Consider the following 13,839-nt stretch of genomic DNA (forward strand, 5'->3'; position numbering starts at 1 on the left):
CTGCGTGGCTGTGTTACGGCACTGCGTAATGGCATCAGGGGGACGGGGATCCCGGTCAGCAGTGAAGTGAAGGTTTGACGCTGGCTGCCAGTGTTGCTGCGCTTGTCAGGTGACAGCAACAACAAACAACACATCTCCTCTCGACATCTGATCTGGTTGACAGCAGAGCAGAGTCTGGCTCACGAGCGCCACAGACCACGATTCTCAATTGTTCACTCACCAAACAGACGTCGTGTTTCTGGTGCTCGCTCTGCTGGCGCAATTTGGTGCGCATCCGCTAGCCGACTCGCGCTGTGATTCGTCGGCGTTCCGAAATTGGACGGAGAGGCAGGTAGCGTGTCGCCCCTTCCTCGTCGTTGCACGGGAGACACATTCCAACGCTCCATCGACCTCGTCGTCGACCTCTCCACCTCCACCGCCCACCGCCGCCAGGCCGAGGAGACGGCAACACCACTCACCTAAGTCACTCTTTTTCCACCACCACCCCTCCGCCGACATCTCGACCCGCCTGGCCTGGACACGCCGACGACGCCACGTCTGCACGATCGGCAGGATTTTCCGCTGCAGGGCCAACCATTGCCAGTCAGCGGACCAAACACGTACCTGGGCGCGGCATGAGGGTGTGACCAGATCAGGAATCCGTCCAGACACTCCTCCCTTTCCGACCCTATCTTCAACCGCGACATACCTACACACTCGTTTTACCGCGTCTCCGGACTCATAATACACACCGACCGACCGCCGACGACCGAAACACCCACCACGGCTACGCGAGACACACCACACTCTTCTGCCGCATGCGATGCGCAACCTACTCGCGCAGCTGCTGGCCGTCGGGCCAGAGCTAGCAACATACATACTGACCGTGCCCCTGTTGGCCGCCCGGCCGACGTACGCTCTCACGCAAACCGCGGCGTCATCACCGAATCTCGACCTCCAACAACTCGGCCGCGTCGCAATCGGAGGAGACTTTGATTCCGTATCGCTGTACACCTACGAAGGGCAAAATGAGAACCTCTCAAGTAATGGCAGCCAGTCGCTGCTCACACGATATCCCAATGGCGCGTTTGAGTCGCTCGCTCTGGTCGATGCGGATGCGTCTATCGCCGCGATGTGCTCGTTCATCAGCCGAGATGGGACAAATAATGGAGTCGTGCTAGGCGGAAATTTCACCAGCGTAGGAGGCCAGAAAGCTGGGCCCATTGCGTTGTGGAATCCCAACACGAACGTAATAACCGACCTCCCTGGACTCACTGGGCAGGTGCACGCACTCTACTGCGATCAATATTCGACGACTGTTTACGTCGGTGGTAACTTCATGGGCGGCAACTCGACGAACTCGATGGCATGGACGACAGGCTGGCAGGATTTCCCATTCGCCGGGTTTAATGGACCCGTGAACTCCATCACGAAGAATTCCGCAGGGAACATTGTCTTTGGTGGTGAGTTCACTGGATTGGGAGATGCCACGACTCCTTCGCAGCCCGATGCACAAGTAGTGAACCTTTTGGGCGGAACGATCACCGGTTTCAACACGGCCGCCTCAAGCGATCCGAGGAGCATCATTTGCAGCACAGCCGACTCGGGAAATCAATGGCTTCTTGCAGATGACACTGCAGGATACTGGGAGGGTCAGTACGGCTTCGGCTTTAACCCGACCAAGTTACGGTTGTACAACGCACAAGGCGGCCACGGCACCAAGTCCTGGTACTTCGAGAGACTTGATGATGGCGGCATTCTCAACTTCACCTACGTCGATCCTACCACCGGTCAGAATTCTTCTTGCTCACAGAGTTGCCCACTTCCGGAGAACAACAGCACTGCTCAGGACTTTCACTTCGTCAACACCGTGGGAGTCAGTGGACTGCGCATCTATGTTACCGAATGGTATGGGTCGAGTGGTGGCCTGAGTGGGATTGAGATCTTCCAGGACGACATCTACAGCTACGCTGTCGCCAATTTCAACGAGCCTAAGTGTGATGGCATCAGCAATGGATCCAGTTCGGTGGCCACCCCCAACTCGACCTGGACAGAAGTTGCGAACCGTGATCTGACTCCAGCCAACTTCCTCTCCGCCTACTTCACCAACTCCGACTCGATCAATGCGTCAACCAACGTCGTCTTCCAGCCGAACATCCAACAGTCTGGCAACTACTCCGTCATGATGTACACCCCAGGTTGCATCATGGACGGCTCCTGTGGGACGAGAGGACAAGTCAACATCACCGGATCCATGACATCGGACACCGCGCCCATCACCACGACACTGTTCCAGACCAACAACTACGACAAGTTCGACCAAATTTATTACGGCTACATCGACACAGACAACTTCAGCCCAGAGGTGACGCTGTCGCCAGTCTCTGGCCAATCCGCCCCACTGACCGTCGTAGCGTCTAGAGTACGCTTCGATCTCGTCTCGACTACTGGTGGCCTCAATGGACTCTACGAGTACACTCCCGGCCTGGCAGCCAACACCGACGACTTCTCCAAGTCTGCGATCAACTCGGCTGGCTCGAACTTGAACGATCAAGCAATGATCAACGCCGTCATCCAGGACGAGGATAACGAGACTCTGTATGTTGCTGGTGACTTCGCTGGAGGTGACGTGCACAACGTCATGTCGGTCAAAGAGAACGGAACTGCACTGCCCGGTGGTGGTCTCAACGGACAGGTCGCTGCGATGCAACTAAATGGATCGAGACTCTACCTCGGCGGCACTTTCAGCAACACTCAGGACAACTCAGTCACGGGTCTCAACAACCTTGCTGTCTTCTCCATCGACGAAAATGTATGGACACCCCTCGGTGCGGGCGTATCTGGATCGGTCTTTGACATCACACCGCTGCCTCTCAACATCTCAGACAACAACCTCCAGAACTGCTTCGCGATCAGTGGTAACTTCACGTCCGTGAACGAGTTCTCTGACAATGCGGCTTTTGATGCAGAGGGCTTTGCAGTCTGGGTGCCGGCGCAGAGCAACTGGTTGAACAACATCGCGAACGCATCACTGGCGCTGAACGGTTTCTTGACTGCCTGGGCCACGGTGCCTGACATGGCGCCAGTCTATGCAGGCACGATCAAGTCGCAAGGCTCTGACTATGGTGATGTCGTGGAACTTGTGGGATCCGGCGTGCCTGGGCTGCAGTCTCTAGGCGTTCGACTCGAGCCTGGTGCATCGAGCAGCTCTACCAACAGCTCGTCCACCAAGCGAAAGCGTGCCCTGACGACTCAATCCTCTGGCCGAAACTACACTGGTGTATATGAGGGACTGTTCTACGGCGATAACAATCTCAATATCACTATTATCGGCGGCAACTTCGCAACCAACATGAGCAACGGCTCAACAATCAACAACCTCATCTTCATCAACGCGACCAACAACGGTCAAGCGACGGTCTCTGGCACGAGCGGCTTGGATAGCGACTCGATCTTTGTGGCAATGGATACGTACAACACCATGCTCTTCGCTGGTGGAGCGGTCAACGGCACTGTGAATGGCAATGATGCTACTGGACTGGTCGTATATGACCTCTCGGCCAATGCATTCGCCAACCCGCACCCTCCTGCGCTCGGCGGCGACAACGTCGTAGTCAATGTCATTGCAACACAACCAGACAGCAGCAATGTTTTCGTTGGCGGCAGTTTCCAAACGGCTGGATCGCTTCAATGCGAGACGCTTTGCTCCTATGATGCTGGAGTCATGCAGTGGCAGAACACAGGCGCAGGTCTCTCCGGCACTATCAATGCCATGTTCTGGTCGTCCAAGACACAACTCATCATCGCTGGCAACCTCACAGTCAATGGCAATGCTACCACTATGGCGACGTACGACGCCAAGAAGCAGACCTTTGAGGAGTACACTGGCGCATCAACCTTGCCTGGCCCCATTTCGGCTATCTCTGCGGTCAGCAGCGACTACGATCAGTTCTGGGTATCTGGCGTAGCGACCAGCAACAGCTCGACTTACCTGGCGAAGTACCAGGACGGCGTTTGGACCGGAGCTGGTGGGCTTGGAGACTCTACGACAATTCGCAAGCTGCAGATCATGCCGCTCACCTCTCCTCACGCGACCAGCGACCTGATGTCGGCCGATCAATCCTTGCTGATATTGGGAGATGTCAACATCCCTACCGAAGGCAACGCAAGCGCTGTGCTTTTCAACGGCACCACATACGAGCCCTACATCCTCACCAACATGAATGACGGCAGCCAAGGCAGTCTCTCGGCCATCTTCGTCGGCAACCCGCAGTACTTCATGGAGAAGAATGATCATCATCTCGCCCTTGGATTGGTGGTACTCATCGGTCTTGCTATCTCCCTGGCCATCATCTTCTTCATCGTCGTTGCCGGCATTCTGATCGAACGTCGTAGGAGACGAAAGGAGGGCTACGTACCGATGACCGCCACGTTTGACAGGAGCAACAACATCGCTCGGGTCCCACCTGAGTCCCTGTTCCACAACCTGGAAGGCAAGCCAAGCCCGCCAAAGCTATGATGAAGACGTGACTCGACCTGTCACGGCTGCTTCTACGCCACGCCGTCACGAATCTCCTACGTTGCACCATCCAGTCTGCCATTTCGAGCGAGATCATCGAAATGTGGACCATCAGATGGATGAGGATTGAGCCGCGCCCGATGGCGCATCTGCTTAGACTGTTGTTGCTGTTGCACGCTACGATACCCACTTCGTTCTGCTTTCAAGCATCTTGTCTCTGTACCTGTTTTGAGAGTACATCTTGGTCTTCTTCTCACTCGATCGTTTTTTCTGCGAGCATTGCGTGCACATTGTGCAGGAACCAACCATATTCCAAAAGGAACCCAGTTTTCGATTTCGACAGGCTCCTCCACACACATGCATGAACCTGCAAAGTCGCCTCGACCACGGCCATGCACAGTTCTTCTCCTTTTTTTTTATCGGAACGAAACAAAACGACACAAGCCTGGAGCTACTCGGCTGCCCGCTCCGGGCGAGACACACAGACACACAGACAGACAGACCCCTTCTCTGGAGGGTTCTTTCTTTTTTCCTTTAGTCTAATGGGCAGCCGCTCTAATGTATACCGAGATGTGTGTGGCATTGTGTTTGCTTTACTGCGTGTTTGTTGTTGCTGCTACTGCCGCTGTCTCCACTGTGGGAGAGACGGCGCATGAAGTTGGGACGGCCGAGCGGGTAGATAGAGAGGAGGGAATGATGAAAGTCGAAGTTGAACACAAGAGTGCTTGCCTTTTCTGTCCCAGTATACTGCTGATGAGTGGGCGAAGAACAAGTGAAGTGTGACACCTCCGAGATCGCTCGCTCTGGACCTGCATGCCCACCCATGTGATGCCTCCACAACAGCTGCAGCCACAGCAACTTGCATGAATGAAAAAATTTCAGATGGGTTTCTACATTCGCCATTGGCGAGACACGTAAGACTCGGTGGGTTTAAGCCCAGCGAAGGACTCTTTCGAAGGAGTCTGGGTGGTTAGGTACTTGGAATGGAAAGGCTCTCGGCAGGTTTCTCGGTGAAGGACTCGGCTGGTTCTGTTGGAAAGGACTCTGTCTCGAAAGATTTCATCAGGCGTTAGAACAGACGGCAAGGTAGTAAAGCAGTCTCCAGCATAGCGATTGAATTATAGCAGTAATGTCTGAACGACCTTGAAGATCTCCGGCCGCGCAGTCATTTTCACGTCTCATTGCATGGGGTTCTTATCTGCTAGCGTTAAACTTCTTTTGGGGCCAGAGAGCCTGGCACAGTCACACCGATCTGCAACGAGAAATTTGAGCAGCAGCTTGCTTGCTTGACCCAGCTTCGCACAACACACACACACACACCAACACCACCACCCATTTTGCACTCGCTGAGCCATTGCGCGCTCTGGTTGAAGGAGTCTGGCCTTCGACTGAGTGCTCAAGCGGTCCTCCAATGGCTCTCAGCACCGGGCGACTTGCTCGTGTGCTGCACCGGGAGCTCTGCTCCAGCAATGCTGTCTCCAAGATAGCGAGGCGGACGTTTGTCTCGCAGACGACGACCACTCGGGCGTGTGGGAAATTTGAGAAGAACACTCAGAAGCAGCAGCAGCAGTTCAGGCAGTTGTCCATTTCCGCCAAGCGCAATGCCAGCCAGGCAGAGGTTGCACCTAATGCGAAGGCGTACCTCGAGAGCGGAGCCATTGCCGGCGGCCAGAACCTCGTCGACGTCAACAAGGTCCTCGTCATTGGCTCTGGAGGCCTCTCGATCGGTCAGGCGGGCGAGTTCGACTACTCTGGCTCGCAAGCTCTGAAAGCACTCAAGGAGGCTGGCATCAAATCCGTCCTGATCAACCCCAACATCGCGACCATCCAAACCGCCCACGTCCTCGCCGATGAGGTCTACTACCTCCCCGTTACGCCTGAATACGTCACCTATGTTATCGAGAAAGAGAGACCGAATGGCATCTTTTTGTCCTTTGGCGGGCAGACCGCCTTGAACTTGGGTGTTAAGATGGATAAGATGGGGATTTTCGAACGGTACAATGTCAAAGTTTTGGGCACGAGCATCAAGACGCTGGAGACGAGTGAGGATCGTGACCTCTTCGCCAAGGCGCTGAAAGAGATTGATATCCCCATTGCTGAGAGTATCGCTGTGGAGAGCGTGGATGAAGCGCTCAAGGCTGCCGATACTGTTGGCTACCCCATCATCGTGCGAGCGGCTTATGCACTCGGTGGTCTTGGATCTGGTTTTGCGGACAATGCTGAGGAGCTCAGGAACTTGGCTGCTCGATCTCTCACCCTATCGCCTCAGATCTTGGTCGAGAAGTCTCTCAAGGGCTGGAAAGAGGCCGAGTATGAGGTCGTGCGAGACGCTTCGGACAACTGTATCACGGTTTGCAACATGGAGAACTTCGATCCGCTGGGCGTGCACACGGGCGACAGCATTGTCGTCTCGCCGTCGCAGACGTTCAGCGATGAGGAATACCACATGCTTCGATCGGCCTCTATCAAGATCGTCCGTCACCTTGGTGTTGTGGGAGAGTGTAACGTTCAGTACGCTTTGCAACCTGACGGCCTCGACTACAGGGTCATTGAAGTCAATGCTCGTCTGTCTCGTTCCTCTGCTCTCGCCTCGAAAGCTACCGGTTACCCATTGGCCTACACTGCTGCGAAGATTGGCCTTGGACACACTCTGCCTGAGCTGCCCAATGCTGTCACTCGCACGACCACCGCCAACTTCGAACCCTCGCTCGACTACATCGTCACCAAGATTCCTCGCTGGGATTTGTCCAAGTTCCAGAATGTCAACCGCTCGATTGGATCGGCCATGAAGTCTATCGGAGAAGTCATGGCTATTGGCCGTACCTTTGAAGAGAGCTTCCAAAAGGCCATCCGTCAAGTCGATCCCAAGTTCAACGGTTTGCAAGGCGACAAATTCGACGATCTCGACGATGTGCTCAAGAACCCCACTGACAGTCGATGGCTCGCCGTTGGCCAGGCCATGCTCCACGAAGGCTACTCCGTCGACCGCGTCCACGACCTCAGCAAAATCGACAAATGGTTCCTCTACAAGATCCAGAACATCGTCGACTGCACGCACGAACTCCAAGACATCGGCTCGCTCTTCGGCGTCAAGAAGGAACTCATGCTCAAGGCGAAGAAGATGGGTTTCAGCGACAAGCAGATCGCCCTCGCCGTCAACAGCACCGAAGACGAAGTCCGCGCTCGCCGCAAGAACTTTGGTATCAAGCCTTGGGTTAAGAAAATTGACACCCTTGCTGCGGAATTCCCGGCTGATACGAATTATCTGTACACGACCTATAATGCTTCGAGCCATGATGTTACGTTCGATGATCATGGGATTGTTGTGTTGGGTTCGGGGGTTTATCGTATTGGAAGTTCGGTCGAGTTTGATTGGTGCGCTGTTAATGCTACGCTTTCGTTGAAGGCGCTGGGGAAGAAGACGGCTATGATTAACGTGAGTGACACCAATCTGTCTCACAGTTTGATGGTCAAGACATCTGCTAACGTTTTTCGATGTAGTACAACCCCGAGACGTGAGTATATCGAACGGCGAACGGCAGTCTGGCGTGTATCAGACAAATACTAACGGCATCTTAGATACTCCACCGACTTCGACGTCCCCGACCGTCTCTACTTTGAAGAGTTGAGTTACGAGCGTGTGATGGACATTTACGAGCTCGAATCTGCCCAGGGCGTTGTGGTTTCTGTTGGTGGCCAGCTGCCTCAGAACATCGCTCTCAAGCTTCAAGACGTCGGCAAGGCCAAGGTGCTTGGTACCAACCCCGAGGACATCGACAAGGCCGAGGATCGTCACAAGTTCTCGCAAATCTTGGACTCCATCGGTGTGGACCAGCCTGCTTGGAAGGAACTCACCAGTTACCAGGACGCCAAGGCGTTCGCTGAGTCTGTGGGCTACCCTGTGCTCGTCCGCCCATCTTACGTTCTGTCTGGTGCCGCCATGACTGTCATCCGCTCTGAAGAGGAGCTTGAGGAGAAGCTGCTTGCCGCAAGCAGTGTTAGCCCGGATCACCCTGTCGTCATTACCAAGTTCATCGAAGGCGCTCTCGAAATCGACTGCGACGCTGTTGCTCACAACGGGAAGCTTCTTGTCCATGCCGTCTCTGAGCATGTCGAGAACGCTGGTGTCCACTCCGGTGATGCATCGCTCGTGCTCCCACCTGCCAACCTCCCACAGACCACGATCGACCGTGTCAAGGAGATTGCTGAGAAGGTCGCCAAAGCCTGGAAGATCACGGGACCTTTCAACATGCAAATCATCAGCGCGCAGAGCCCAGATGGCGGTGAGCCTCAGCTCAAGGTCATCGAGTGCAACCTGCGTGCCTCCCGCTCATTCCCATTCGTCAGCAAGGTGCTCGGAACCAACTTCATCGAAGTCGCCACCCGTGCTCTTCTCGACAAGGACGTACCAGAACCAGTGGATCTCATGAAGGAGAAGCGTGACTACGTCGCTGTCAAGGTTCCTCAGTTCGCATGGACTCGTCTCGCCGGCGCTGATCCATACCTCGGTGTGGAGATGTCATCTACTGGCGAAATGGCTTGCTTCGGCAAGGATCTCGTCGAGGCTTACTGGACCGCCATGCAGAGCACCATGAACTTCCGCCTGCCACAGCCAGGTGAGGGTCTCCTCTTCGGCGGCGACACCGCCACCCCCGACCTCGGCCGCATCGTCGACTACCTGAACCCACTCGGCTACAAGCTCTACGCGGCCAACCACGAAGTCAAGCAACACCTCGAACAATCCTCTAAGGACGGCAGCGTCCAGGTCGAGGTCATCGAGTTCCCCAAGAACGACAAGCGTGCCCTGCGCGAGGTCTTCGAGAAGTACGACGTCCGCGGCGTGTTCAACCTGGCCAAGCGCCGGGCGAGCAGCTTGGAGGATGAGGACTATGTGATGCGTAGGAATGCTGTTGATTTTGGCGTGCCGCTTTTCATGGAGCCGAGGGTGAGTTCCAAAACAACCATGCCGCGCCTGCTTGAAACGTCTTGCTAATGTTTGTTTCTACAGACCGCCGTCCTCTTCGCCCAGTGCATGAGCGAGAAGCTCCCCAAGTCCGAGGGAATACCACCTGAAGTCCGCCGATGGAGCGACTTTATTGGTGGCAAGCCGCTCTGAGTAGCGACCACTGTTCAGCGGGCCCTGTCGCATATGTGACATCCTTTGCTGCCCTCGTGACTTGCTTTTTTTTGTGCTGTTTACTTTTTTTATGGTGGGTGAGCTGGTGGTGGAGGAGAGAGGAGAGGAGAGGAGAGGAGAGGGGTGTAGGGGGGAAAAGTAATTGAGTGATGAGCTTGAAACCTTTCCACGCCAATTTCTTTGCTTTGCTTTTTGACCCTCTTCTAGCTATAGGGTGTTGTCCTGCCTTGAGACTGCGTTATTGCGGGCGGGCCATTCTCGATGCTCCGTGAGCCAAGCTGCTAAACTGTGGTACGGCAGGTGAGGTGCCAACCCTCTCCGGTACGGCTGGTCGAGCACTTTGGGCAAGTATAGGAGATGTGGCGAGACCATCCGAGGTGTGTTTTGAACCTATGCCCGCAAAACGCGTTGTCGCATTTGAAGTTCAGCTGGGAACACTGCGGTGGCAGCTCTGCCGAGACCACCACGTATTTCGCAACGTCGATGGCGAAGTCTGGATACGTCCGCATGGCTTCTTCGAGTTGCTGGCTGTCTTCGGTGGCGGTCGTGGGGAGGAGGGTGTTGCGCCTGATGACCACAATTGCAACGATGAGCTTGCGTATGACGCTGGTGGCTATTGCGGAGCCGTATGCAAGAAGACATGGCTCGACAAGCTCGCTGGCGGTCTCGGTGGTGTTGACGATGGCCTTGAACTTGCTGATGGAGAGAGTCTTGAGCCCGGCGATGTTGTACTGTACGGCTTGTGTCAGCACTTGATCGACGAGTCTGTACGAAGGTAAAGAATGAGATATCACTATACCTTATCCGCAATCACGCACATCGTCACATGAAAGCTCATCTTGTCGGCATGGCTCTCGATGGCCTCGGCGCTGTAATCGAACGTGTAAAGGTACTTCACGAGGGCCTCGATGTGCTAACACACCCATCAGCTGATCTGGATCGGCGATAAACGCGACTGGCAAGACTATACCTGCTTCTCGTGGATCGTCAAGTCCACCTCGCCCTTCTTGGACTCCTACACAATGTCAGTCTTTGACCTTGGATGGTTCCTTAGACTACGTGGATGAGACGAACCTTGAAGTCTCCAGTGCACCACTTCGCGAGGACGTCGGAGTGGAGGCAGAGGAGGAAGCGGTGGACGTTGAAGGTGGTTCCGTTGCACTTGATGATGAAGTCGGAGAGGTCGGCGCTCTCGAGGAAGCTGCCGACGGCACCGCAGAGGGCTAGTTTGACGTTGTCGTCGGCCATGGCGGAGTGCAGCTGCTGAGGTGCTGGTGAAGAGAGAAGCGTCGTGGTTGGAAGCGGGTTGTGAGAGACGTCTGGCGCTAGTGCGGCTTAGCGTGAAACACTGCTGGAAAGCTGGCGAAATAGGAAGGAACGCAAACAAGCGTGTCAGTCGAGCTTGAGAGACGCTAGCCGCGCAAGATAACGATCACATGCTGCCAAGCCATAGTTTGGGCTCCGATGCTGAAATGGCCTTTCCTATTTGACCATGCCCGACACATGAACAGGTTTTTCTTCACCAAAAGCTTGTGCTTGATCTGAACTTATCGGCTCCTGGTCTGAGACTCCACGCCCAGCATCTCGGAACATTTGGCGGGCTCGATGAGGGACTTTGGACCAGCGACGATGAAAATTGAATCCTAAACCCGTCAATCTCGAATTCCTCGGATCCCGCCAGTACAGTCAACAAGAAGCAATGCTACCGGTTCCAGGTGAAGACAAGGGTACTTGAAAGGTATGCGAAGTATGATGAGGCAAGGAGCAGGCGGTTGATATTAAGCTGACATGTTTGGTTTAAGAAACCTGTAAGTGACCAGTTGTGCGCTCACGCTGAACATCGACCAGTGCCGTCACCTTGTATCTTTGAATCTACAACATGAAAGGAGTCGTGCTACTTCTAGATTGTTGTGCAGCAAGTCCGACACCTTTCGATCAGCGTTCGTCGTGACCACAATCTTGACTACGGCGGGATGTTGTGATCGGCGTGGAGCGGGCTGTCCACGTCTCGAAAACAGTCACCTCCTCGATGCAGCCGACGATGGCCTCGTTGTCATTGATAACGGAATTCATCTTCGATAAGGTGAGGGTAGTGATGGAGCTCCCTGTAAACGAGAGATGAAGTCCAGACTCAAAGCACGGACCACGCCAACGCCACTCCACTTGATCCTTCCGACGACAACCATCACCTCACTTCCTCAACTTTGTGTATCCATTTCCAGGAAGCATCATGGCAAAAGATACGCATGCCCACCTGGGCGGCAAGCCTGTGCTGCCACGAAAGGCAGCTCATTCCAACGCATTCTTCAAAATTCTGATTGTGCTTACACTCTGCTTGGTTGCTCTATCACGATGGGTGCTGCCTTCGTGGCGACCAATTGTACCAGCAAAACCCTCTTGTTCCCGCCGAACAGGCAATCATCAATACGACGGAGAGACCATCTCATGGGAGCCTTGCGGCGATGTCAGTGGAAAACCGGTCGAGTGCTCTAACATCACCGTACCGATGGACCAGTTCGACGCCGAGAACTCTGGCGATAAGACTTTCTTCATCCCTCTGATTCGGCTGAGGGGCGGTGAAAACGCTACAGAAAACCTCCTGCTCAATCCGGGCGGACCTGGCGGTAGCGGGATTGAATTCATCTTCAGGAGGGGCAAGCAGCTGTCCGACATCGTGGGCGATGGATTTCACCTCTTGTCGTTCGATCCGCGCGGAATCAATACATCCACGCCGATGGCTTCTTGTTTCCCTACCAAGGAAGCCCGTCAAAACCAGGGCGATGTCAGAGATGACGAACTTGTTCACGACAGCCCTGAAGTCTTTGCGTGGGCACACAACTACGTGCAAGCTTGTGCGGATACGATGGACGAGCACGGTGCTTACATCAACACCCCCCAGACAGCTGCCGATATGAACAGCATTCTTGACGCTGTTGGCCAGGAGGATATGGTCTATTGGGGGTTCAGTTACGGAACTATCCTTGGCCAGACTTATGCCAGTCTTTTCCCCGATCGATCAAAGCGAGTTATCATCGATGGAGTAGCCAACAACTTCGTCTGGTATGGCGACTTCCTGGACACCGAGCAATTTACCGATACCGAAAATGTGCTCGAAGGCTTCTTCGACGAGTGTATCAAGGCTGGCAAGAATTGCAGTCTGTCTTCCCTCGCAGACACGCCAAAGGAGCTACACAAGCTCGTCTTCGACTATGCAGCAAACCTTAAGGAGCAGCCACTCAGCGTGTATGTCAACAGCACACTTTATGGTCTATTCGACTTTCCCAGCCTGTTCTACAACGGAATCTTCCCATCGCTGTACAAGCCAGCGTCTTGGTACTCCCTGGCCGACAACCTCGCCAAGCTGCTAAAAGGCAATGCTACGGATGCATGGCTCGCCTACAGTGGCCAAGGGTGGGGACTGGAAGGCGAAGGGAACACTTTCGTAACCGCGAACGATGGCATGTCTGGCCCAGAATACTGGCCTCAATCGCGACGAGCCCTTCTCGACGACATTGTGGCCAAGTTCAACGGAAGCCTCTTTGGCCCTACGGAGAATGCTGACGCCTACGTGCGACAGCAGTGGAAGGTCCCTAGGACTCACAACTTTACCCAAGAAGAAGGCGTCGAGACAGACCATCCATTGTTGATCTTATCCACAACATACGATCCCATCTGCCCGCTCGTCTCCGCCAAATCCGCCAACCGCGCATTCGCTGGCTCAAAGATCGTCGAAGTTCAAGGCTACGGCCACTGCTCAGTAGCCGTCTCGTCGACATGTCTTGCCAAGAGAGTCAGAGACTTTCTGTACAATGGCACACTCCCGGACGACTATACGAAGTGTGAGGTGGACGGACCTTATTTCATCAAGCCGGAAGAGGACGGAAAGGTTGTTGCGCAAAAGGCATTCGACAACGCTGAGGACGAGAAGATCCACATTGCGCAGCTTGAGCTCGCGAAGGATTGGGATTGGAGGACTCCACGTCCGATGTTGATGTAAAAGATGCGCGCTGGAGTCAGTCTGCCATGGTATTGATAGTGAGGATTGGGAATAGGTTCTATAAAATTGTACTTCAGTTGCTCAGATATGCTCCTTGCTCCCATCCTCGCAGGTCCTTATCGGCTTCCATAGTCGTTGTCCTCCGAGTAAGGTAGAGGCTGAGCGCCTGGATGAGGGCGCCAAAGCGCCAAAGGTCACAGTTTCAAA

The 13,839-nt window shown here is 54.5% G+C and overlaps 4 protein-coding genes across 4 annotated transcripts; 3 read left to right on the forward strand and 1 right to left on the reverse strand.

The window, feature by feature from the left end:
• Nucleotides 1–802: 802 nt before the first annotated feature.
• M409DRAFT_69481 (uncharacterized protein) lies at nt 803–4,498 on the forward strand (the record flags this gene model as incomplete). Its single annotated transcript, XM_033818313.1, has 1 exon — nt 803–4,498. The coding sequence occupies one exon, from the start codon at nt 803–805 to the stop codon at nt 4,496–4,498; it is 3,696 nt and encodes a 1,231-aa protein (XP_033662869.1).
• Nucleotides 4,499–5,909: 1,411 nt separating this feature from the next.
• On the forward strand, nt 5,910–9,614 carry M409DRAFT_27707 (uncharacterized protein; the record flags this gene model as incomplete). Its single annotated transcript, XM_033808689.1, has 4 exons — nt 5,910–7,934; nt 8,000–8,013; nt 8,078–9,443; nt 9,507–9,614. 4 exons carry the CDS (start codon nt 5,910–5,912, stop codon nt 9,612–9,614), a joined length of 3,513 nt encoding a protein of 1,170 aa, XP_033662870.1.
• Nucleotides 9,615–9,916: 302 nt separating this feature from the next.
• Nucleotides 9,917–10,883, reverse strand: M409DRAFT_27708 (uncharacterized protein; the record flags this gene model as incomplete). Its single annotated transcript, XM_033808690.1, has 4 exons — nt 9,917–10,366; nt 10,435–10,548; nt 10,606–10,650; nt 10,710–10,883. 4 exons carry the CDS (start codon nt 10,881–10,883, stop codon nt 9,917–9,919), a joined length of 783 nt encoding a protein of 260 aa, XP_033662871.1.
• Nucleotides 10,884–11,987: 1,104 nt separating this feature from the next.
• On the forward strand, nt 11,988–13,632 carry M409DRAFT_69483 (uncharacterized protein; the record flags this gene model as incomplete). Its single annotated transcript, XM_033818314.1, has 2 exons — nt 11,988–12,015; nt 12,050–13,632. The coding sequence occupies 2 exons, from the start codon at nt 11,988–11,990 to the stop codon at nt 13,630–13,632; spliced, it is 1,611 nt and encodes a 536-aa protein (XP_033662872.1).
• Between the last annotated feature and the right edge of the window lie 207 nt (nt 13,633–13,839).

The sequence above is a fragment of the Zasmidium cellare genome, assembly GCF_010093935.1.
Source record: "Zasmidium cellare ATCC 36951 unplaced genomic scaffold M409scaffold_38, whole genome shotgun sequence".
Classification (NCBI taxonomy): domain Eukaryota; kingdom Fungi; phylum Ascomycota; class Dothideomycetes; order Mycosphaerellales; family Mycosphaerellaceae; genus Zasmidium; species Zasmidium cellare.